Here is a 22,484-nt window from a genome sequence, read left to right as displayed (position 1 = left end):
GAGATGGGCAGGTGACAGACCAACGTTCCAGCTAACTTTTATTTTTTAGTTTGATGATTCTGAATGTTTACAAAACAGGATTAAATCATTTGCTTCTCAGTCTTTGTGGATTAAACAGCTGCCCAATTCAGCAACTGTTGATTTCTTTTAATGTGAGGCTTCCAAGTGCTGGGCCACGTAGTAGACACCGGGGAGCATTCAGCAGAGAATCTGACACATGGAGTGTCTGTGGTCATGGCACTTGCAGGAAGACAGAATCAAGTAACTGCACTCAGGTTAGCCCATAAAACTTGGTTTGACCCTATTAGGACTCAACTTCTCAAGGGCCTGCAAAATATGCCTGTGGAAAAACAATGAAATTAATCTCCTGACAACATTTAGCTACAAGGGCATCCGGTCAGCAAGCCGACAGAGTTCTGTTTCTGAAGGACTAGGAGTCTTGGTTTTGCAAGGCTTGGTCCTTTGGTTCTGCATCCTTGGAAACAGAAACTGTTCCTGAAGATGTTTTTTCAACTTTATTGAGCTATAATTGACAAAAATATGTTGTTGTTGTTTTTTTTAATTTGGTCATGACACTCAGCATGTGGGATCTTAGTTCCCCGACCAGGGATCAAACCTGTGCGTCCTGCATTGGAAGTATAGAGTCTTAACCACTGGATCACCAGGGAAGTCATCCAAAAGTAAGATACTCAAAGTATACATTGTAGTGATTCAAAACAGGTAAATACTGTGAAAAGAGTCTCACTATCTAGTAAATTAACACATCTATCACCTCAAGTATTTATTTGTTAATTTTTTGGTGAGGACATTTAAGTCCTAATCTCTCAGCAAATTTCAATTACATAATCCAGTATAATCAACTCCAATCATCATATTTCATATTGGATCCTCAGACCTCATTCATTTCATACTTGAAAGCTAGCACCCTTTTACCAACCTCTTCCCATTTCCCTCCTCCCCCAGCCCATGACAACCACTTTTCTATTTTCTGTTTCCATGAGTTTGATTGTTTTTTAAAGATTCCACATATAAGTGATATCATGCAGTATTTGTCTTTCTCTCTCTACCTTGTCAATTAGCAAAATGCCCTCAAGTTCCATTTCTGCTGTCACAAATGGAAGGATACCCTTCTTTCTCACGGCTGAATAATTTTTATTGTTATTGTTCAGTCGCTGAGTCATGTCCGACTCTTTGCAGCCCCATGGACTGCAGCACGCTGGGCTTCCCTGTCCTTCACTATCTCCCGGAGTTTGCTCAAATTCATGTCCATTGAGTCAATGATGCCATCCAACCATCTCATCCTCTGTTGCCCCTTCTCCTGCCTTCAATCTTCCCCAGCATCAGGGCTTTTTCCAATGAGCCAGCTCTTCGCATCAGGTAGCCAAAGTATTGGAGCTTCAACTTCAGCATCAGTCCTTCCAATGAATATTCACGGTTGATTTCCTTTAGGATTGACTGGTTTGATACTCCTTGCTTTCCAAGGGACCCTCAAGAGTTTTCTGCAGCACCACAATTTGAAAGTATCAATTCTTTGGCACTCACCCTTCTTTATGGTTCAACTCTCACACCTATATATGACTACTGGAAAAACCACAGCTTTGACTGGACGGAACTTTGTCAGCAAAGTGATGTTTCTGCTTTTTAATATGCTGTGTAGATTTGTCAGGAGCAAACATCTTTCCTTCCCAGGAGCAAGTGGCTTTTAATTTCATGACTGCAGTCACCATCTGCAGTGATTTTGGAGTCCAAGAAAATAAAATCTCTCACTGCTTCCACCTTATCCCCTTCTACATGCCATGAAGTGATGGGACTAGATGTCATGATCTTCAGTTTTCTTAATGTTGAGTTTCAAGCCAGCTTTTTCACTCTCATCTTTCAGCCTCATCAAGAGGCTCTTTAGTTCCTCTTCACTTTCTGTCATTAGAGTGGTGTCATCTGCATATCTGAGGTTGTTGATATTTCTTCTGCCAATCTTGATTTCAGCTTGTGGTTTATCCAGCCTGGCATTTCACATGATGTACTCTGCATATAAGTTAAATAATCAGGGTGACAATGTACAGCCTTGATGTACTCCCTCCCTATTTTGAAGCAGTCCACTGTTCCATGTCCAGTTCTAACTGCTGCTTCTTGACCTGCATACAGGTTTCTCAGGAGACAGGTAAGGTGGTTTGGTATTCCCATCTCTTTAAGAATTTTCCATTGCACACAACACATCTTTATCATTCATCCATTGATAGATACTTAGGTTGTTTCCATGTCTTGGCTACTGTGAATAATGCTGTTACAAATATGCAGGTGCAGAGGACTCTTTGATATACTACTTTCATTTACTTCAGGAATATCCAGAAGGGAGATGGCTGGATCATTGGTAGTTCTATTTTACCAGAAGACCTTAAGTTATCTGAAGGCATAAACAATATATGTCTTACTCAAAGTGCTACTATACTTTCAAGGACTTAGCACAATTATCTGGCATATGAGGCTACCATTAAATACATATTCAAAGAATGAAGAAATGAATAGATGAATGGAAAAATACATGAATGGATGACTTACCTGTTTGGGAATTTAAAAAATATTTATTTACTTACTTGTTGCATTGAGTCTTAGTTGTGGCTCATGGGCTTAATTGCCCTGTGATATGTAGGATCTTAGTTCCCTGACCAGGGATCAAACCCGCATCCCTTGCACCGGAAGGTGGATTCTTAAACACTGGACCATCAGGGAAGTCCCCTGTTTGGAAATTTTAAATGAACCAAGTGATTGGCGTCATGCGTTTAGTTATTTTCCACTTTGGATTTTATGAAATCCAGACATACTCGTCACCATCTTGTGATGCAGCTGTTGTTTGTCTGTCATCCAAACAAATATGCCTCCGGACACCCTGGTCCAGTGCAAACAACCTGGACTGTCGTGTTCTCGCTCAGCCTGTACAGGCTGCATTCTTTCCCTGGGGTGAGTCCTTAACCTATTTCCCACTTTCAAAGGGCCACGACACCTCCTGCTCTTTGTCCTTTTTGTAAAGAGTAAGTTAGAAAACACAGGGGAAGTATAAATTGGAAAGTGCTGTAAAGGTAAGAGGCCATGACTATAACTTTTCCCCAAACCCATAATCCAAGCACCTTTTTAAACCCTATTGAGAGCGAGAGTAAGCAGCACTGATGCTTATGTAAATTCCTAAGACCTCAGGCTAACAACAGTTATTTCCCACCTGTCACTCTGTCGATGCTTAGAAGAGCCTCTTTCTTTCCTCTCTGGAATCAATCACCAATGTTCTTTCCCTTCCAGATGTTGGGTTAGCCCCTTCCTCCCAACCCACTGCCCAGTCTTGTGACGTCATGACCGTGCGCGCATGCGTGCTCAGTGGCTTAGACGTGGCCAGTTCTTTGCAATCCCATGGACTGTAGCTCGCCCGGTTCCTCTGTCCATGGGGTTTCCCAGGCAAGAATACTGGAACGGGTTGCCGTTTTATCAGATGATTCCAAAACACACCAGTTTGGTCTTCCACCGCCCCAGAGTTCCTGCCCTTTCATCCAGTCTACAACAACTGCCAGGTAAGTCTTCCTAAGATGCCACTTTCTTTACCTCTGCCCCTTGTCCTGCAGTGGCTCCAAACAGCCTGGCAGTCTTAATCTGCTCAAATCTGCTGCTACTGCTGATAAGTCGCCTCAGTTGTGTCCGACTCTGTGCGACCCCATGGACGGCAGCACGCCAGGTTTCCTGTCCTTCACTATCTCCTAGAGTCTGCTCAGACTCACGTCCATTGAGTTGATGATGCCATCCAACCATCTCATCCTTTGTCATCCCCTTGTCCTCCTGCCTTCAATCTTTACCAGCATCAGGGTCTTTTCCAATGAGTTGGCTCTTCAAATCAAATGGCCAAAGTATTAGAGCTTCAGTTTCAGCATCAGTTCTTCTAGTGAATGTCAGAGCTGATTTCCTTACTCAGGCCTCTGAAATTTACGGCACACTAGATCTATAATCATCATTGTGGTAGGTGGAATCTTTCATTGCAGCATGTGGGATCTAGTTCCTTGACCAGGGATGGAACTGGGCTCCCTGCACTAGGAGTTCAGAGTCTTAGCCACTGGACCACCGGAAAAGTCCTCCACCTGTCTTGTCTCTCTCAAGCATGACTGATCCACCTGCAGTTCCTGGGTCAAATGTGCTGTTTCATGTCTGTCTACACATGTGCTGTTCCCTCTGCCTGGAATGCTGTTCCCTCCAGCCAGTGATTAAATACTCTTCACCTTTTCAGCCTGCTTCAAATGTCCTTTTCTCTTCCAGACCCCAGAACCATCCCTTGGTTTGACCACTTGGACCTATCATATATTTGTTACTATACTGTATAACCTATACCTGTGTTTAAAGAGTTCTTTATTCTCCATTTTTTTAAATTGTTTTTTTACCATGCCACACAGCTTGGGGGATCTTAGTTTCCTGACCAGGGATCGAACCCAGGCACCTGACAGCAAGAACGCTGAGTTCTAACCACTGGACCACCAGGGAATTCCCATCTCAATCATTTCTAAGTGTTCAGTGGTATTAAGTACATTCCCATTTTATGGATGAAGAGACTGAGGTCCAGGGAAGTTAGGCAACTTGCCCAAGATTACAGTAGTGGAATACAGCCCACCTGAGAACTCCTTAATGGTGAGGTCTGGGTCGTCTTCATTTGCTGACACATAGAAGGGGCTCAAGCCCATTGGGTGAGTGAACAGTGAAGGAATGAATGGACTGTATGGTAAGCATCTTTGGGGGGGCTTGGTGAGTGCCATTCTGAAGGACTACGCTAAAAGAGCCTCCACCTGTGCTGATCTCCAGCTCTCAGGCCCATCCAGGGAGCAAGTGATTCATTCGAGTGAACCAGAATGATCCTGAGGTTTCTTTACAGGAAAAAAAAAAGCTGGCATCAATACATGGACTCTGGCCTTTGGGATCTCCGCCTCCCTGTCTGGGGCTGGCAGTTCACCCGAAATGCCCTTCTCTCTCTTCACCCCCTGAAACCCTGCTCAGCCTTCAGGTCCAGGGCAGACACTCCTCCTTGCTGTCATACTGGGGCCCCAGGAAGAGCCAAGCTCTTCTGTTCACTTTCTACTTGTACCTTCATTTAGCATCTGTTTCATCCTGTTTATACACATAAATAACATGTGTATTATTACATAGCTGAAGCGCCAATACTTTGGCCACCTGATTCGAAGAACTGACTTCTGGAAAAGACCCTGATGCTGGGAAAGATTGAAGGCAGGAGGAGAAGGGGACGACAGAGGATGAGATGGTTGGATGGCATCACCGATTCGATGGACATGAGTTTGAGCGAGCCCCAGGAGTTGGTGATGGGCAGGGAGGTCTGGCGTGCTGTAGTCCAAGGGGTCACAAAGAGTCGGACACAACTGAGTGACTGAACTGATACACATAAATCATGGTGTTCTTCACATCTGTGACACCCCCAAATCTGTAAGCTTCTTATGACTGGGAGCTGTATTTCATCTCTGATCTCTGATCTTTCATCTCTGATCTCTGCAATTTTGAGCATGGTGCCACGAATAACAGACACCAGCTAGGAACATTCAGAGTCAGACAGAGTGACAATCAGGCTCCAGCTCTGCCACTCACTGGCTTTGTGACCTTTAGTTTTCTTAACTTCCTTAAGCCTCAGTTTCCCCACCTACAAAAGGGGAATTACAATTGACTGACCCAATAGAATCTAATAAGCTCGAGTTCATAGCTAAGGCTCATTAACTACTATTATTATTAATAGGTATTTAATAATTAATCGAGACCAAGAATAGGGATAATGGATTTTTCCTCCAATGGACACATAGGAAGGAAATGTAAAAATGAAACTTAACAGAATAAACAGAGCAATGTAAATAAGTGACTTTGTTCAGAGTACATATTAGCTAATATCATATTCATAATCTTCATATCCTGCTATTCATGTGTCCTGCAATAAGTTACACAATCAGTTGCCTCTCCAGGCAGAAAGCAGAGGCTGGCACACCTCTGAGAACTTAAGCCAGGGCATGCGTGCCAAGTCGCTTCAGTTGTGTCTGACTCTTTGCAACCCCATGGACTCCTCTGTCCATGGAATTTTCCAGGCAAGAATACTGGAGTGGGTTGCCATCTTCTCCTCCCGGGGATCATTCTGACCCAGGGATTGAGCCCTTATCTCTTATGTCTCCTGCATTGGTGGGTGGGTTCTTGACCACTAGCGCCATGGGGGAAGAAGCTGGGGCTCAGTCTCCCAAAAGGCAGTCCAGGCTGCCTGTACCGTGGTCACACCTTCCACACTAAGGAAATTCCCATCACTTATCCAAAATGGGGTTGATAAAGAAGGAACCTGGGACTACGGCAAAGGATAATGACATCGATCACCACTTGCCCTCTATGGTCTTATACTCCAGCCAGTAGCTGATGTGACCTTTTACAAACAAAAACCAGGGACTTCCCTGCTGGTCCAGTGGTTAAGACTTTGCCTTCCAGGGCACAGGTGCAGGTTTGATTGATCCCTGGTGGCGGGGCTAAAATCCCCCAGGCTTTGCAGCCAAAAAACTAAAACATAAAACAGAAGCAATAGTGTAACAACTTCAATAAAGACTTTAAAAAAAATGGTCCAGGTCAAAAAAAAAATCTTAAGAAAAAAATGAGCCAGTTCATGTTAACCTCAAGCTTAACAATCAGCAGCAGCTTCTCCTGCAATGTGCATAAAACCTGTATTTTTTTTTTTTTTAACCACAACCTACAAGCTTCTACCCAACCTGGCTCCTCTCTGATTTATCTCCACTCTCTTCCCTGACTCTCTGGGTTCCAGCCACCCTGGCCTTCTGACTCTTCCGCTAATATAGCAAGGGCCTTTACATTTGCTTCCTGGATCCCTGACATTTACATGACAAAATGTCACCTCCTTAGAAAAGCATTTCCTGACCACTGGATGGGAAATATCCCTCCTCTACTAATCCTCTTTTTTAAAATACTTATTTATTTGGCTGCAGGGGGGATCTTCATTGTGGTGTGCAGGCTCTCTACTTGCGCTTGCAGGCTCAGTAGTTTTGCGTGGGGGCTTAGTTGCCCCATGGCATGTGGGATCCTAGTTCCCTGAATGGGAATCGAACTCACATCCCCTGCATTGCAAGGCAGATCCTTAACCACTGGACCACCAGGGACCAATAGGTCCCTCCCCTATTAATTCTCAGGTAACACATCATCATCTGGACATCGTTTATTTATGTATTATCTGACATCTTCACTCCCAGCCCATTTCCAGGTTTCCCCTAGAACAGAAGCTCCATGCAGGCAGGAACCTTGCCTGTCCTGCTCCATATCATACTCACAGCCCCCAGAACACTACCTGGGACTTATAAAGCAGCTAATAGTTATTTATTGAATAAATAAATGAGGCTGGGAGAGCAGATTATGGTTAGTTTTCACCTTTTATTTTTATATTTCAGATGAATTTGAATTTTTATAAAGTACATGTGTACTACTTCTGTAACAAGAAAATAGAAATAAGGCTAGAGCAAAATAAAGTTGAAATAATACAATTAGCATATTTAATCAAACAGATGAAACACGGACTCTTCCTCCCCAAGAATATATTACATAGATTGCCAGCAATTCATAGTATTCGGTCTCCTCGCTGTTTATTAAACCTAAAACATTGGCCAGTTTAATGATCTGTTTGCCAGTCAGCACACACCCTTGGATTTTTAAATAACTGTCATCTCTCCTGGGTTTATAGAAAGATTATCATTTGAGCTTTCCACTTCAGTCCAATCTCCTCCTCACAGCACATTTATTTCCACCTCTATGCCTCTGCCAATTCTGTTATCTCTCCTGCCATCTCCTACCCGCTGTGCCACCCTCCCCCCCAACTCCCCTGTTCAAAATCTTGATCATCCTTTAAGGCACACTCAAATCTTTCAAGAATTGGCCACAAGCATGCTTTTAAAAAGCACTATGCTTTGTCAAAAGGCACCTTATCTTTGTGTCTCCCTCAATTAATTACAGTTGGTTGAAAGCAATATTTTTATATATCTAACCACACTGACATGTCACTACGCATTTTCCAACTGAGTAAAAAAAGAAAAAAAAAAACTACTCACTTCTAGTGGAAAAATGCTGTCAAAGGTGGATAGGGGCAATTTAGACTCTTCTCAAAAGAGAAAATACTAGGTGATTTCCAAGGGCGTGAAAGCCACTTCTGACATCTTCCAGTGAGGAAGACAGTGGTATCTATACAACCCTTACCTAGAATTTACAAAGAAAAGGATGCAAGGAAAAACAGACCAGCAGGCTGGAATCATCTCCACCAGTGCTGTTGGGTGCCAAGCACTGTGTTAACTACGTTACACACAGTATCTCATTTAATCCTCCCAACAGCCTAAAGTGGTCCCTACTACCCTGCTGGATGAAGTCATTCAGAGTATGTGACTATCAGGTGACTCTCTAGCCAGACAGAGTAACCGGAGGCTCCTCACCCATCTCTTGTCCTTAGAGAAAAAAAAAAATCAACAACCTCATATACATAGATGATACTATCCTGATGGCAGAAAGTGAAGAGGAACTAAAGAGTCTCTTGATGAAGGTGAAAGAGAAGAGTGAAAAAGCTGGCTTAAAACTCAACATTCAAAAAATTTTGTTTTTTGAATGGCATCCAGTCCCATCACTTAGTGGCAAATGGGAAAAAATGAAAACAGTGACAGACTTTATTTTCTTGGGCTCCAAAATCACTGCAGACTCTGACTGCAGCAACGAAATTAAAAGAAACGTGCTCCTTGGAAGAAAAGCTATGACAAACATAGACACATAGACAGCATATTGAAAAGCAGAGACATCACTTTGCTGACATAGGTCAAAGCTATGGTTTTTCCAGTAGTCAAGCACGGATGTAAGAGTTAGACCATAAAGAAGGCTAAGCACCAAAGAATGGATACTTTCCAACTGTGGTGCTGCAGAAGACTCTTGAGAGTCCCTTGGACAGCAAGATCAAACCAGTCCATCCTAAAGGAAATCAATCCTGAATATTCATTGGAGGGACTGTTGCTGAAGTTGAAGCTCCAATACTTTGGCCACCTGATGCGAAGAGTTGACTTATTGGAAAAGACCCTGATGCTGGGAAAGATTGAGGGCATGAGAAAGGGCGACAGAGGATGAGATGGTTGGATGGCATCATTGACTCAATGGACATGAGTTTAAGCAAACTCCAGGAGATAGTGAAGGACAGGAAAGCCTGAGGTATTGCAGTCCTTGGGGTCAAAAAGAGTTGGACATGACTTAGCAACTGAACAACAGATATATATATATGACTTTGGTGACGGCTCAGTGGTAAAGAATCCACCTGCCAATGCAGGAGACATACATTCGATCCCTGGGTTGGGAAGATTCCCTGGAGAAGGAAATGGCAATCCACTATGGTATCCCTGCCTGGAAAATTCCACAGACACAGGAGCCTGGTGGACTGCAGTCCACAGGGTTGCAAAGAGTCAGACATGACTGAAGCGACTGAGCATGAGCGTATATATGTCAATTCCAATCTCCCAACTCATCCCATCCCTCTCCCCTTCCCCCACTGTGTCCACATGTCTGTATTCCTGCCCTGCATATAGGTTCATCTGTACCCTTTTATTAGATTCCATATATATGTGTTAACATATTTTTCTCTATCTGGTTTTGCTCTGTATGACAGACTCTAGGTCTGTCCACATCACTACAAATGACACAATTTCATTTCTTTTTTATGGCTGAGTGATATTCCAAGGTAGATATGTACTATATCTTATGTTATGCGGCATTATTCACAATAGCCAGGACATGGAAGCAACCTAAATGTCTATTGACAGATGAATGTATAAAGAAGACGCAGTACATATGTACAATGGAATATTACTCAGTCCTCTTCTAGCCAAAAAATGTACACTCTGCCCACTCTTCTCATTTGAGGAGCCAGTTCAAGGATGTGGCTTTGAGACAGTAGGGTGTTGTTGGCACCATCTGGACACACGACTGAACCCCATTAAGGCTTCTATATAAACTCTTGAGAATCTGGAAGGTGGGTACAATGACCTACTATTTTGCAGCACCCAAGACAAGTCTCATGTGTAAGTTCTCTTGTTATTAAACCTGCCCCCTACCAATCTGGAATGGCTGCCTCTTTCTTTGGCCTCCACTTGCCCTCTGTGTAAATGTCCAGTTTCAGATTTCACCCAGGAAGTTCCCAAGGGTTCAAACCAACACATTTCCATTTTATAGATGAGACAGATGACTCACAGCAATTGTTCAGCAATTGTCCCTGAGTGACAAAGGAACAAAGTGTCAGAGCTGGTTTGGATCCATGTCACTTGACTCTTGCTTACTGTACTATACATATCTTCTACCGAAAAACTATAGCTAACAGTAACAATGGGCTTCCTCTAAGGCTCAGTGGTAAAGAACCCACCTGCCAGTGCAGGGGACGTGGGGTTGGATCCCTGGGTCAGGAAGATCTCCTGGAGGAGGGCATGGCAAGCTACTTCAATATTCTTGCCTGGGAAATCACATGGACAGAGGGGCCTACAGTCCACGGGGTCGCAAAGAGTTGGACATGACTTAGCAACTAAACAACAACAACCACCAACAGTAAAGACAACAATCAATACAACCTTAACTGAAAATAACCAGTCTTGCAATTTTTTCCACCCTTTTTCAAGTTTTTTTAAGTAACACCTACACCAATGCAGGAGACGTAAGAGACACAGGTTCGATCCCTGGGTCGGGAAGATCCCCTGGAGGAGGACATGGCAATCCACTCCAGTATTCTTGCCTGGAGAATCCCATGGACAGAGGATGCTAGAGGACTAGAGTCCACAGGGTCGCAGAGTCAGACACGACTGAAGTGACTTAGCATGCACGCACTCCGTGTTTAACATAAAGTGTTTAAATATGTGTAAAAGTTAAACAGAGCATATCTTCTTTTTAATGGGCCTCTCTTTTTTTCTCCAGCATTTCGTGCATAACAACGTTGACTTGGCAATTGTTATGCCACAGAATCAATTTTACTAATTTTCACACTTCGTTAATAAATTAATGGAGGCCCCAAATGTTATGGAATGGGTACATAGATCCCCTAGGAGTTGAGATAGCATCAGAAAAAAAAAATTAAAAAGCCACTTTAATAATAATAAAAAAAAAAGTCAGGCCACAGATGAGAGTCTAGAGATCAAAGCCTGCAAACAATCCCAAATTTAAGATTCAAAAGTGAAAATCTGGATCAGTTCTTTAAGAAGCTTTTGAATTTGAATAAGTGAGAATGGAAAAAAATGATTTGGGGATCAACACCAAAAGCAGATCAGAAACTGTGGTCCTGTATTTGAATGAGAAAAGAGTCAGAATCTTCAGTGATTTGGAAGAGAGAGGATGAGAAAGCCTTTTGGCCAAGCCTTTAACAGTTTGTAATCTAAGACTGAGAAGTACAAAAATTTCAGGAGTGAAAACGCTACCAACTGAGTTTCCATTGTAATTTTCCCATATGCTTGAAACTTTTCCTAATAAAATGGTTAGAAAGTAAAAAACCATAAGAGAATTATCAGGGACCTGGCCAACATTGCAATTTTAGTCCACAGTGTTGCTTTATATAATTCTTTGCAAAGGATAGAAGCAGGTTCTTTCCACAGATGTAGTAATAAAATAATGGAAGCAGCTAATACATTTCGCACTTACCTTAAACTCTATGTACATCATCTTATTGAATGTTCACAATTAAGCTACAAGGTAGGTTCTATTAGCATCTCCATTTCAGAGAAGGGAGGCAGACAGAGGCTTAAAAGATGTGACTAGTCACAAATTCAGTTATACAGCCAGCAAAGGGGCAGACCCAGGATTCAAACCCAGGCCTTCTTTTCTGCACAGATTCAGTTTTCTTTCAAGGCCCCCATAACCAACAGGCTGCTACATACTCATAAAAGCACCAAATGTGGGACTTCCCTGGTGGTCCAGTGGTTAAGACTCTGAGCTCCCAATGCATAGGGCATAGGTTTGATCCCCGGTCTGGGAACTAAGAGTCTGCATGCCACTGAGCCAGGCTGGGGTTGGGGTGCAGGTGGAGGGCAAAAAAAAAAAAAAAAAATCACCAAATGTGTTCTGAGACTCTCTCAACAGATTTACAAAACCTCCAGGAAACCTGATGGCAAAATACCTTCATGTAAAAAGCAGAGAGGGGCTCAGGGGCCCAACAAACCTGAGTTCAAATCCTGACTCTGCCTCTTAATCCCATTACCAAAGCAAGCCCCAGTTTTTCCCTCTGTGCAAGGGGAGTCATAAGTCATAATATTCTTCTTAAGGAGGCTGTTCTAGGGATTGCATGAGAGGATGGATTTAAAGTTCTTAGCACAGGCAAGACCTAATACATGGCAATCCATCAACAAAAGGCAGCCATTGTGGGTATTATGTGGAGCTAGCAAGGAGACCAGAGACCCTCAGCTCTGCTATTATGCTAAAGTACTAAAGCCACAGGGTTCTGAAAGGATGAAACAGGAGGAAGAACCCAGATTTTTAAAAGGAGACAGAAAAGGAGAGAGGCTGGATACTCTCTGGGTTTCAGGTGGAGAACTATGACATTGGTTGTGATTTCTATTTGAACCCATGAAAACCAGAGTACAGTTGAGCCATTCTAAAAAGATCTAAATCTGTAATTACAGCTATGGAGAAAGCACACACACACACACAATCTTCTATCAGGTGAAGACAGGAAAAGAGCATATTCACAATATTTTGATTCAACACCGCTCAGCGCCACCGCAGGAAGCCGAGGGTCCTTGAGAAGGGCGAGAGGGCCTTTCCCAGCCCGAAGGATGAAGTACAAGGGCAGGGAGACCATGAAGCGCCCCGGATTTGCAGGGAGGGCTAGTGACCCTAGGGCCCCTGCAGCTGCCTCTATACTTTACGAGCAAGAGTTTCAACTACAGCATCCTATTCATTAAACACAAAAATCCTTAGTTTATTTGTTAATGCTGTTGACCCCAAAATACCGTAGAGAAAAGCAGCAAATATTTACAATCGGTCCGTTTCAGAACTGCCTTCTAAGATTGTATCCAAAGCAGAAAGACTCAGAGTCCAGAGAGAAAGGGGAAGGGCGTGCACAGGGTTAACCCTCCCCCTAACCCTTTCCCTCCCACTCGCGACCCCGGAGAAAGCGGGGGAAAGAAACGCTGGGAATTTCAGGTGTGCCCTGAACCTCGCGCCGACGGAGAAGCAAAAGCAGAAACCCAGCGGACACTCCCCCCTCTCCGGGTCCGTGGGCGCTTTCCAGGATGGTCCAAGGTTCCAGCCCGCCCTAGCGCATCCCAGGCGGAGAAAAGACCTTCCTCGCTCGGCTTGTGGGAAAGACCCTACTTTACAAAACCAGCTGCGAGCTTGGATCCGGTGACTCCCGCGTCCACCCCACGCTCCCGGCTCAGCTGCCTGGAGATTTCCGAGCCTCCCGGAGAAACCCAGTCCGGAGGGTCCCCCTTTTGTTCGCGGGAGAGCGCGTCGCAGCGCTGCGCATTCCCCTCCAGCGACTAAAGCCCCGCTGCGGGGGCGCTCCCCTCGGTCCGCTCCCTACCAACCCGGCGCTCCCGCGACCACCCGCTCCGGCGCACCGATCCCCAACTGTCCCACCCACCCCGCCCGAGTACTCACTTCTCCCCAGTCCCTCCGCTTTCCACGCCGTCTCCTCCACCGCCCCATAGCGCCTCAGCGGCTTCTCCGCTTCCAGATGGGTGGACAAAGATTGCTTCAACTCCATCGCTGATCCCCGCGGGCAGGTCGACCGGCTTCCCTCTACTCCATCCCTGCCGCGGGCTGCAGGGAGGGAGGCGGCTCCAGCCAGCAGCGTTTTAAGGGGCCGGGCGCTCGTGACGCGGTTCCATCTCTTCCGCCGCCAGAGCCGGGGAGCGCCGACTGGTACCCGGGGAGGGTGGGGAGGCGGGGAAAGGATGAGGGCGCATGCGCAGTGGAGGCTTTGGCGGAGAGCCTGGGGGCTGGGTAGACAGAAAAGGGGGCAGATGATAACTCGAAGAAGAACAACAAAAACAACAACTAAAATAGAACCAACCTAAAAGAAGTAAAAAACAAAGCAGCAGCCCCCTACTGGAGCAGGTGGCGATGCTTTGCATGGGGCTGGCGCTGCGAGTGGCTTGTGATATGTCAGCTTGCTGCTAGGCTTTGAGTGGGATTTGTGAGAGCATTTCTATCTGTGGGCGATGGATCCATCTTTGTGGCGAGTGCGCGGAAGCGTGAGTGTGGACCTGGATCTGTGTGTTCTGTGCCTGTGAGAATCTCTGTAGTTGGCATTTATGTGTATTTTGAATTTGAATGTAAAATGGGACAGTCTTCTCTCCCAGTGCCTGTGTCCCCCCTGAAGGTGTTTGCATGGACTTGAGAGGCATAAAAATATTTTGGACATCAGTATAACAAAGCTATTTAGAACATGAGTCTTTACTTCCCAGAAACCCAGGGGTTGATATTGGCATGGCAGCATTAAAAGTACAAAGTAAAATCCATAGCTAGATGGATTTTTTAAATAGTAATATTTATTGAATGATGGCTAGGTGCTAAACACTCCCCAAGAACTCTGTGAAACAGATACTGTTTTGTTAGCTTTGTTTTATAGAGGATGAAACTGAGATGCAGAAAGATTAATTTATTTGCCCAAATTCCCACACTTACCAAGTGGTCTGGTGAGCACTTGAATCTAGACTTAGCCCCTTTATTGTCCTGACCTTCTTAACTGCACAGGTATGTAGCTTTGTATGGGGAAGGGAGAGGACCTATAGGACACGGGTTGATTATCTGTTGTTTGTTCTTATTTTTAAGATGTAATCGGGGGTGATTTTCGGGATCCACATGGCTCATGGAGGTATGAAACAGGCCCAGCCTTTTAAGAAAATGATTTATCAACTGGTAACGAGTCATTAAAAGTTTATAATCAATGAAAAAACTTCTAAATAGCTCATGAGAGAAAAAGGAAATAACAATGAAAATCATAAAATATTTAGACCTGGATAAGCATGGGAGTATCATATATCAAAACTTGTAAGTTTTGATGTAAGTAAATGTATAGCCTTAAGTGCATGCCTTTAAAAATGTAAGGCTGGTGCTCGCTTCGGCAGCACATATACTAAAATTGGAACGATACAGAGAAGATTAGCATGGCCCCTGCGCAAGGATGACACGCAAATTCGTGAAGCGTTCCATATTTTTAAGAAGATTCAGGAGTGGGTCCCACCTTCAACACCTTACAAGTAAAGACAACGAAAAGCAATTTACATGTAAAATATGGGGCTTTTCCTATAATTGTACTGCTTACTGTTAACTTGATTAAAGTTATTTGATTAGAAAAAAAAAAAAATGTAAGGCTGAAAATAAATGGGTTAGGATGAATAGGTAAGCAAAACATGGCCTTTCCATACAGTGGAATACTATTCAGCCTTTAAAAAGGAAAGGAATTCTGTAATATGCTACAACATGGATGGAACTTGAGGATATAAAGCTAAGTGAAATAAGCCAGTCAAAGAAAGAAAAGTACTGTATGATTCCATTTATGTGAGGTGCCTAGGGCAGTCTCAATCACTGGAACAGAAAGTAAGATAGAAGTTGCCTGAGGCTGGGAGGAGGGAAGAATGGGGAGTTTTATTTATTGGGTATAGATTTGCAGTGTTACAGATGAAAAGAGTTATAAATTAAATTAAATTAAATTAAAAAGAATGGGGGTAATGCACAACAATGTGAAAACAGTTAATACCAGAGTTTATACATTTAAAACTGGTTGAACTGGTTTTAAAAAACGGTTAAATGTTAGATGTCCATCGACAGATGAATGGATAAAGAAGTTGTGGTACATATACACAATGGAATATTACTCAGCCATAAAAAGGAACGCATTTGAGTCAGTTCTAATGAGGTGGATGAACCTAAAACCTAATACAGAGTGAAGTGAGTCAGAAAGAGAAAGATAAATATCATATTCTAAAGCATATGTATGGAATCCAGAAAAATGGTACTGAAGAATTTATTTACAGGGCAGCAATGGAGAAACAGACATAGGGAATAGATGTGGACATGGGGAGAAGGGAGGAGAGGGTGAGATGTATGGAAAGAGTAACATGGAAACTTGCATTACCATTTGTAAAATAGATAGCCAACAAGAATTTGCTGCATGGCTCAGGAAACTCAAACAAGGACTCTGTATCAGCCTAGAGGGGTGGGGTGGGGAGGGAGATGGGAGGGGGGTTCTAAAGGAAGGGGATATATGTATACCTGTGGCTGATTCATGTTGGGGTTTGACAGAAAACAAAATTCTGTAAAGCAATTATCCTTCAATAAAAAAATAAATAAATTTTTTTAAATGGTTAAATGTTAAACTGAAAAGACTGTAAGAAAAAAGAACAGATAAAACCTAAGTGGAGTAGAAAAAGTAACAGTGATAAAAACATAAATTAAGGAAATATTAAATCGGTGCAAAAGTAATTGTAGTTTTGCATTGTTGAATCTCACTGTTTGATATTAGAAAACACTCGCAAAAAAAAAAAAAGAAAACACTCGCAAATAAATGTGGTTATATTATACATTATTTTAATGTGCATTTCTAGCTTTATTTTTTTTGCTAATAACTTATTACCTGTCTATTTTATATTTATTTTAGACTAGGGAAATGATGTTAGACACAAAGAAAACTGGAGCGATTTTCTTATTCAAGTTCAAAATAGGTCCTACATAAAGCAATGGAGACAAGCCCCAACATCAGTAACACATTTGGCCCAGAAATGGCTAATGTACAGTGCTATGGTGGTTCAAGTTTTGCAAAAGAGACAAGCACCTTGAAGATGAGGAATGCAGTGGCTGGCCATCAGAAGTTGCAATGACCAATTGAGAGGATCATCAAAGCTCATCCTCTTACAACTACAAGAGAAATTGCTGAAGAACTCAATGTGGACCATTCTATGGTCTTTTGGCATTTGGAGCAAATTGAAAAGGTGAAAAAACTTGATGAGTAGGTGCCTCGTGAGTTGACCTCAATACAAAAATAAAAATCATTTTGTTGTCTTTTCTTATTCTACGTAACAACAACAAACCATTTCTTGATCGGATTGGACATGCAGCGAAAAGTGGATTTTATACAATAACCAGCAATGACCAGCTCAGTGGTTGGACCAAGAAGAAACTCCAAAGCACTCCTCAGAGCCAAACGCACCAAAAAAAGGTCATGGTCACTGTTTGGTGGTCTGCTGCCAGTCTGATCCGCTACAGCTTTCTGAATCCCAGTGAAACCTTTACATCTGAGAAGTATGCTCAGCAAATCGATGAGATGCACCCAAAACTGCAACGTCTGCAGCTGGCATGGTTCAACAGAAAGGGCCCAATTCTTTTCCAGGACAATGCTCGACCACACATCGCACTACCAATGTTTCAAAAATAAAATAAATTGGGCTACGAAGTGTTGCCTCATCCATCGTATTCACCTCAGCTCTTGCAAACCAACTGCAACCTTTTCAACCATCTCAACAACTTTTAGCAGGGAAAATGCTTCCACAACCAACCAGAGGCAGAAAATGTTTTCCAAGAGTTCTTCAAATCCCAAAGCACAGATTTTTACACTACAGGAATAGACAAATTTATTTCTCATTGGCAAAAATGTGTTGATTGTAATAGTTCTTGTTTTGATTAATAAAGATGTGTTTGAGCCTAGTTATAATGATTTAAAATTCACCATCCAAAACCACAGTTACTTTTGTACCAACCTAGTAGAAAACCAAGGAGTAGTAGATGTCTAACTGAAAAGCTGATTCCTTTGGGGGAAATAACTATTAAAGAAGGTAAACCTTCTGAGACTCATCAGACAAAGCACTCGTGAGTAATAAGAAGAAAAGAGAGATATAATATGAATACAGGAAAATTTTTAAAACTTAGTGGAAATGGGTGATTCTCAGGTATTCCCCAGCAGTCTAGTGGTTAGGACTTCATGGATTCACTGCTGAGGGCCGGGCTTCAACCCCTGCTCAGGGAACTAAGATCCCACATTCCATGGGGCAACTCAATCCATGTGCCACAACTACTGAAGCCTGGGTGCCACAACTAGAGTCCATGCATGGCAATGAAAGATCCACATGAGACAACTAAGACCCAACACAGTCCAATAAATTCTCTCTCAAAAAGTAAACCATCAAAGTGCAGTTAAGAAGTATAAACACAAACTGCTAACCACTGCAAAATCTGAATTGTTAATGTAGAAATTAATTTTTCTCCTCAGTCCCACAAAGGCAACAGGGTTGAATCATTTATTGGTGAGTTTTACCAAATAACAGATAATCCTTATTTTATAAAAATTGTTTCAGAGCTCATCTTATGAGGACAGTATGACCTTGATATTAAAGCCAGATTAAAATGCCACATGAAAGAGTCCTAAAGTGATCTCACCTAGCTATAAGAATTCTAAATAAAAATACATCATGAACAAATAGGGTTTATTTCCAAAATGGAGTAATGACCTGAAAGAAAAAATTTATTGATATGATGTATCATATTGACAGATCAAAGGAGAAAGCTGTTTGACCATCTGAATGAATGTAGAAGAAGCATCTGAAAAATTAGCAGTCACATGCTTGTTCTTGCACTCAGCAAATGAAGAATAGAAGACCATTTCCTTCACTTTCTAAAAAGTAACTATCATAAATCAATAGCAATCATCACAATTACTGTTGAACCTCTAATAGCATCCTTACTAAGGTCAGGAACAAAAGAAGGATGCTCTTAATCCCCACTTCTGAGAGGTACTAGCTTGGCATAAAATAAGAAAACAAATAGGGTATAAGAATTGAAACAGAAAACAAGGCTGCTTTTTCAGACAGTATAATTATCTATATAAAAATGCAAACAAATCCACAAATAAGCTACTAAAATGAATAACATCAGGTTTGGTGGAAACAAGACAAACATAAAAGCGTAGTAGTTTTCTGTAATTATTAATCAGACTTAAAATATAATCATAATACCAAAAAAATCATTGAGAAGAAAATTACTATTTCATGTCACCAGGGAAAATTAATTAACTTTTTTATCTGGTACTGTTAAGCAAAATAAAAATGAACTGAAAAGAAATGAAGAGATAGGTATGCCATTTTCAAGGTTACAAAGATTAGGTATCAAAGAGATGACAATTCTCTTCAGTGCCATTCAGTTGAAATCTCAGTAGGGAATAGGATTTTAAAATAAACTTCGACTTCTAGATTGGCTACAGTGCCTTAGAAACAATATAATAGAAAGCAATTTTTATTTTAATCCTTATCACTTTGTAATTTTGGCCCCATCCTCTTCTGGCCATCTTTGTTAATAAATATCACAATGTAAAACATAAAACATAAACTTTGACAAGCTGACCCTAAAATTACGTGAAAAAATGAAGGGCGAAGAATAGGCAAGGCAGTGACAAAGAACATAAGACAGGGAGCACTTAACTCCCAGGTAGTTAAACCTTTTTTAAAAAAAATAATTTACTGACTTGGCTATGCCGGGTCTCCGCTGCTGCATTCAGGATTTCTCTAGTTGCAGTGAGCAGGGGCTCCTCTCTAATAGCATTGTGTGGGCTTCTCTTGTTGCGGAGCATGGGCTCGGAAGTTGTGGTCCACAGGCTTAGTTGCCCCATTTCACGTAGGATCTTCCCAGACCAGCGATTGAACCCATGTTCCCTGCATTGGCAGGCAGATTCTTAACCACTGGACCATCAGGAAAGTCCCAGTTAAACTTAAATTATTGTCATAAGGCCTAAGAAGAAAATTGAGAGCCCCCATTTGGACCCGCATGTATCTGGAAAGTTGATATATGACAGGGGAGGCATTACAAATCAGTACAAAAAGGATGAACTATCCAATAAATGGTGCTGAGACGCTTGCCTACGCAAATGGAAAACTAAAATAAATATCACACCTTTATATTTCCTGTCACATTTCTTCCTGGGTGGCTCAGATTGTAAAGAATCTGCCTGCAATGCAGGAGAACTGGGTAGGATCCCTGGGTGGGGAAGATCCCCTGGAGAAGGAAATGGCAGCCCACTCCACTATTCTTGCCTGGGGAATCCCATGGATGGAGGAGCCTGGCGGGATACTGTCCATGGGGTCACACAGAGTCAGACACGACTGAGCGATGAACACTTTGACTTTCATACTTCCCATCACACATACACACCCAGAAATTCCAGGTTGATTAAGGACCTAAATGAGAAATGCAAAATTTTAAAAATTTATAATGTAGAAGAATACCTTGATTATTTTGCAATGGAAGAATATCTTAAGACTCCCCCCAAAAAAACACAAACCTTAAGGAAAAATATTAATCATTTGACTATGTTAAAAGTTTTTGAGGTGAAATTCACAAAACATAAAATTAACCATTTTAAAGCAACCAAGTCAAGGTATTGTACCTTCACAATGCGGTATAACCAACACCTCTATCTAGTTAGAAAACACCACATGACCTTTAAGGAAACTGCTATGTCCTTTAAGCAGTTACCCCACTTTCCCCACTCCCTTCAGTCTCTGGAAAGTACCAGTCCTTTCTTTTTGCATGAACTTACTTTTTCTGGGTATTTCACATAGCATCATACATGTGACCTTTTGTATCTGTCTTCTTTTACTTAGCCTGCTACTTTTGAGGTTCATCCAAGGTGTAGCCAGTATCAATGCTTCACTCCTTTTCATGGCTGAATAGTATATCATTGTATGAATATACCTAAATTTGTTTATCCGTTCATCCATTGATGGCTGTTTGGGTTTTTCCACCTTTTGGCTAGTGTGAACAGTATCCATATGAACATTTGTATACAAGTATCCGTTTGGGTATCTGTTTTCAATTCTTTGGGGTATACACTGAAGAGTGGAATTGCTGTGCCATGCGGTAAATTGCATGCTTAACTTGTTAAGTACCCTCCAAACTGTTTGCCATGGTGGTTGAACTAGTAGTTTACATTCCCACCAGCAATGTATGAGGGATCCTACATCTCCACATTCTCACTAACACTTTTATATTTTGTTTTTGAGCTTATAGCTACAACAGTGAGAAAGGTCAAACTACTACCAACAAAATGGATGAATCCTACAGGCTTAACATCAAACAAAAGAAATCAGATGCAGAGTTAATACTGAATGATTCCGTTCATATAAAGTTCAGAAACAGGTGAAATTTATCCACAGTGATAAATGTCACAGTAGTGCTTACTTTTGGGGTAGTTCTGAATGGGGAACTAAATGAGGGGGAGCTTATTGAAATGTTAGAAATGTGCCATCTGGCTGACGATGTACTGTGGTGTGTGTATGAATACATAGACTTGGGGGAGGGGGAGGAAGAGATGACATTTAAGATATATGCCCTTTACTGTGTGAAAATTATATCTTAATACAAAACACTAAATAAAAGTTTCGGGGAATTTTATCATGTTATGCTGTTTACTCTTCTGTAGGTTGAAATAGTTCATGATTTTTTTAAAAAACAAGAAGAAGAAAAGAAAAGCTGGCCAGACCTATTGGACTCATTAATTCAACCCCTGAGAATCTAACCTAAGAAATAAATGATTTTTCCAGTAAGTCATGTGTGGTTGTGAGAGTTGGACCATAAAGAAGGCTGAGTACCGAAGAATGGATGCTTTTGAACTGTGGTGTTGAAGAAGACTCTTGAGAGTCTCTTGGACTGCAAGGAGATCAAACCAGTCAATCCTGAACGAAATCAACCCTGAATCTTCATTGGAAGGACTGATGCTGAAGTTGAAGCTCCAATACTTTGACCACCTGATGCGAAGAGCCAGCTCTTTGGAAAAGACCCTGATGCTGGGAAAGATTGAAGGCAGGAGGAGAAGGAGATGACGGAGAATGAGATAGTTGGATGGCATCATCGACTCGGTGGACATGAGTTTGAGCAAGCTCTGGGAGATGATGAAGGACAGGGAAGCCTGGTGTGCTGCAGTCCATGGGGTCACAAAGTGTATGAAACCACTGAGGGACTGAACAACAGCAACAAAAAATACTTACCAATAAGATATTTCTTACAATTTATGTAAAATGTGGGAAAACTAGGACAAGTCTAACATCCTACAAGAAGGCATGGCTAAATAAATTATGGAATGCATGCAATGGAACACGGTATACTTTAAAAAAATGATATTCACAGAGAATTTGAAATGTCAAAACCATTATAACACAATGTTAATCAGAGCATCAGAGGAAAAGTAGAATACAAATTGTAATAGAAAGGATGCACTGTTATTCTTGATCTTTGGTTAAGGCTAAGTGTACACTGTGATCTTGATCATACTAGTATTTCATAAAAATTATAGAAATAAAATGAAACAAATACTTTGATCCCAAGTTTTTAATGTGTCCATATACACACACATATATACACATATCTAACAAAACACTGAAATGACATATGCCAAATTGTTGATACTACCTATGAACATCCAGGTAATAAATAATGTTTTC

At 41.9% G+C, this 22,484-nt stretch overlaps 1 protein-coding gene, 1 long non-coding RNA gene and 1 other non-coding gene across 4 annotated transcripts in view; 2 read left to right on the top strand and 1 right to left on the bottom strand.

Annotated features, from left to right (window-relative positions):
• BMERB1 (bMERB domain containing 1) overlaps window positions 1-13,920 on the bottom strand; it is a 140,164-nt gene extending 126,244 nt beyond the window's left edge. Inside the window, exon 1 of the mRNA XM_043456435.1 lies at window positions 13,657-13,920. Coding sequence (XP_043312370.1) covers window positions 13,657-13,762 — 106 coding nt within the window. The 5' untranslated portion in view covers window positions 13,763-13,920. The remainder of the gene's footprint in view (window positions 1-13,656) is intronic.
• Window positions 2,114-17,653, top strand: LOC122433455. 2 transcript variants are annotated; one of them, XR_006267100.1, is made up of 4 exons: window positions 2,114-2,158; window positions 3,289-3,554; window positions 14,833-14,875; window positions 16,661-17,653. It is a non-coding gene; the product is annotated as an uncharacterized LOC122433455 (long non-coding RNA). The 2 variants fall into 2 exon arrangements; XR_006267099.1 differs by lacking the exons at window positions 2,114-2,158; window positions 3,289-3,554 and adding an exon at window positions 13,985-14,115.
• LOC122433680 lies at window positions 15,113-15,219 on the top strand. Its single transcript, XR_006267163.1, has one exon. It is a non-coding gene; the product is annotated as a U6 spliceosomal RNA (small nuclear RNA).
• Window positions 17,654-22,484: the final 4,831 nt, after the last annotated feature.

The sequence above is a fragment of the Cervus canadensis genome, chromosome 32, assembly GCF_019320065.1.
Source record: "Cervus canadensis isolate Bull #8, Minnesota chromosome 32, ASM1932006v1, whole genome shotgun sequence".
Lineage (NCBI taxonomy): Eukaryota > Metazoa > Chordata > Mammalia > Artiodactyla > Cervidae > Cervus > Cervus canadensis.
Note: the sequence above shows the minus strand (reverse complement) of the source record. Positions and strands in the feature narration are given on the sequence as shown.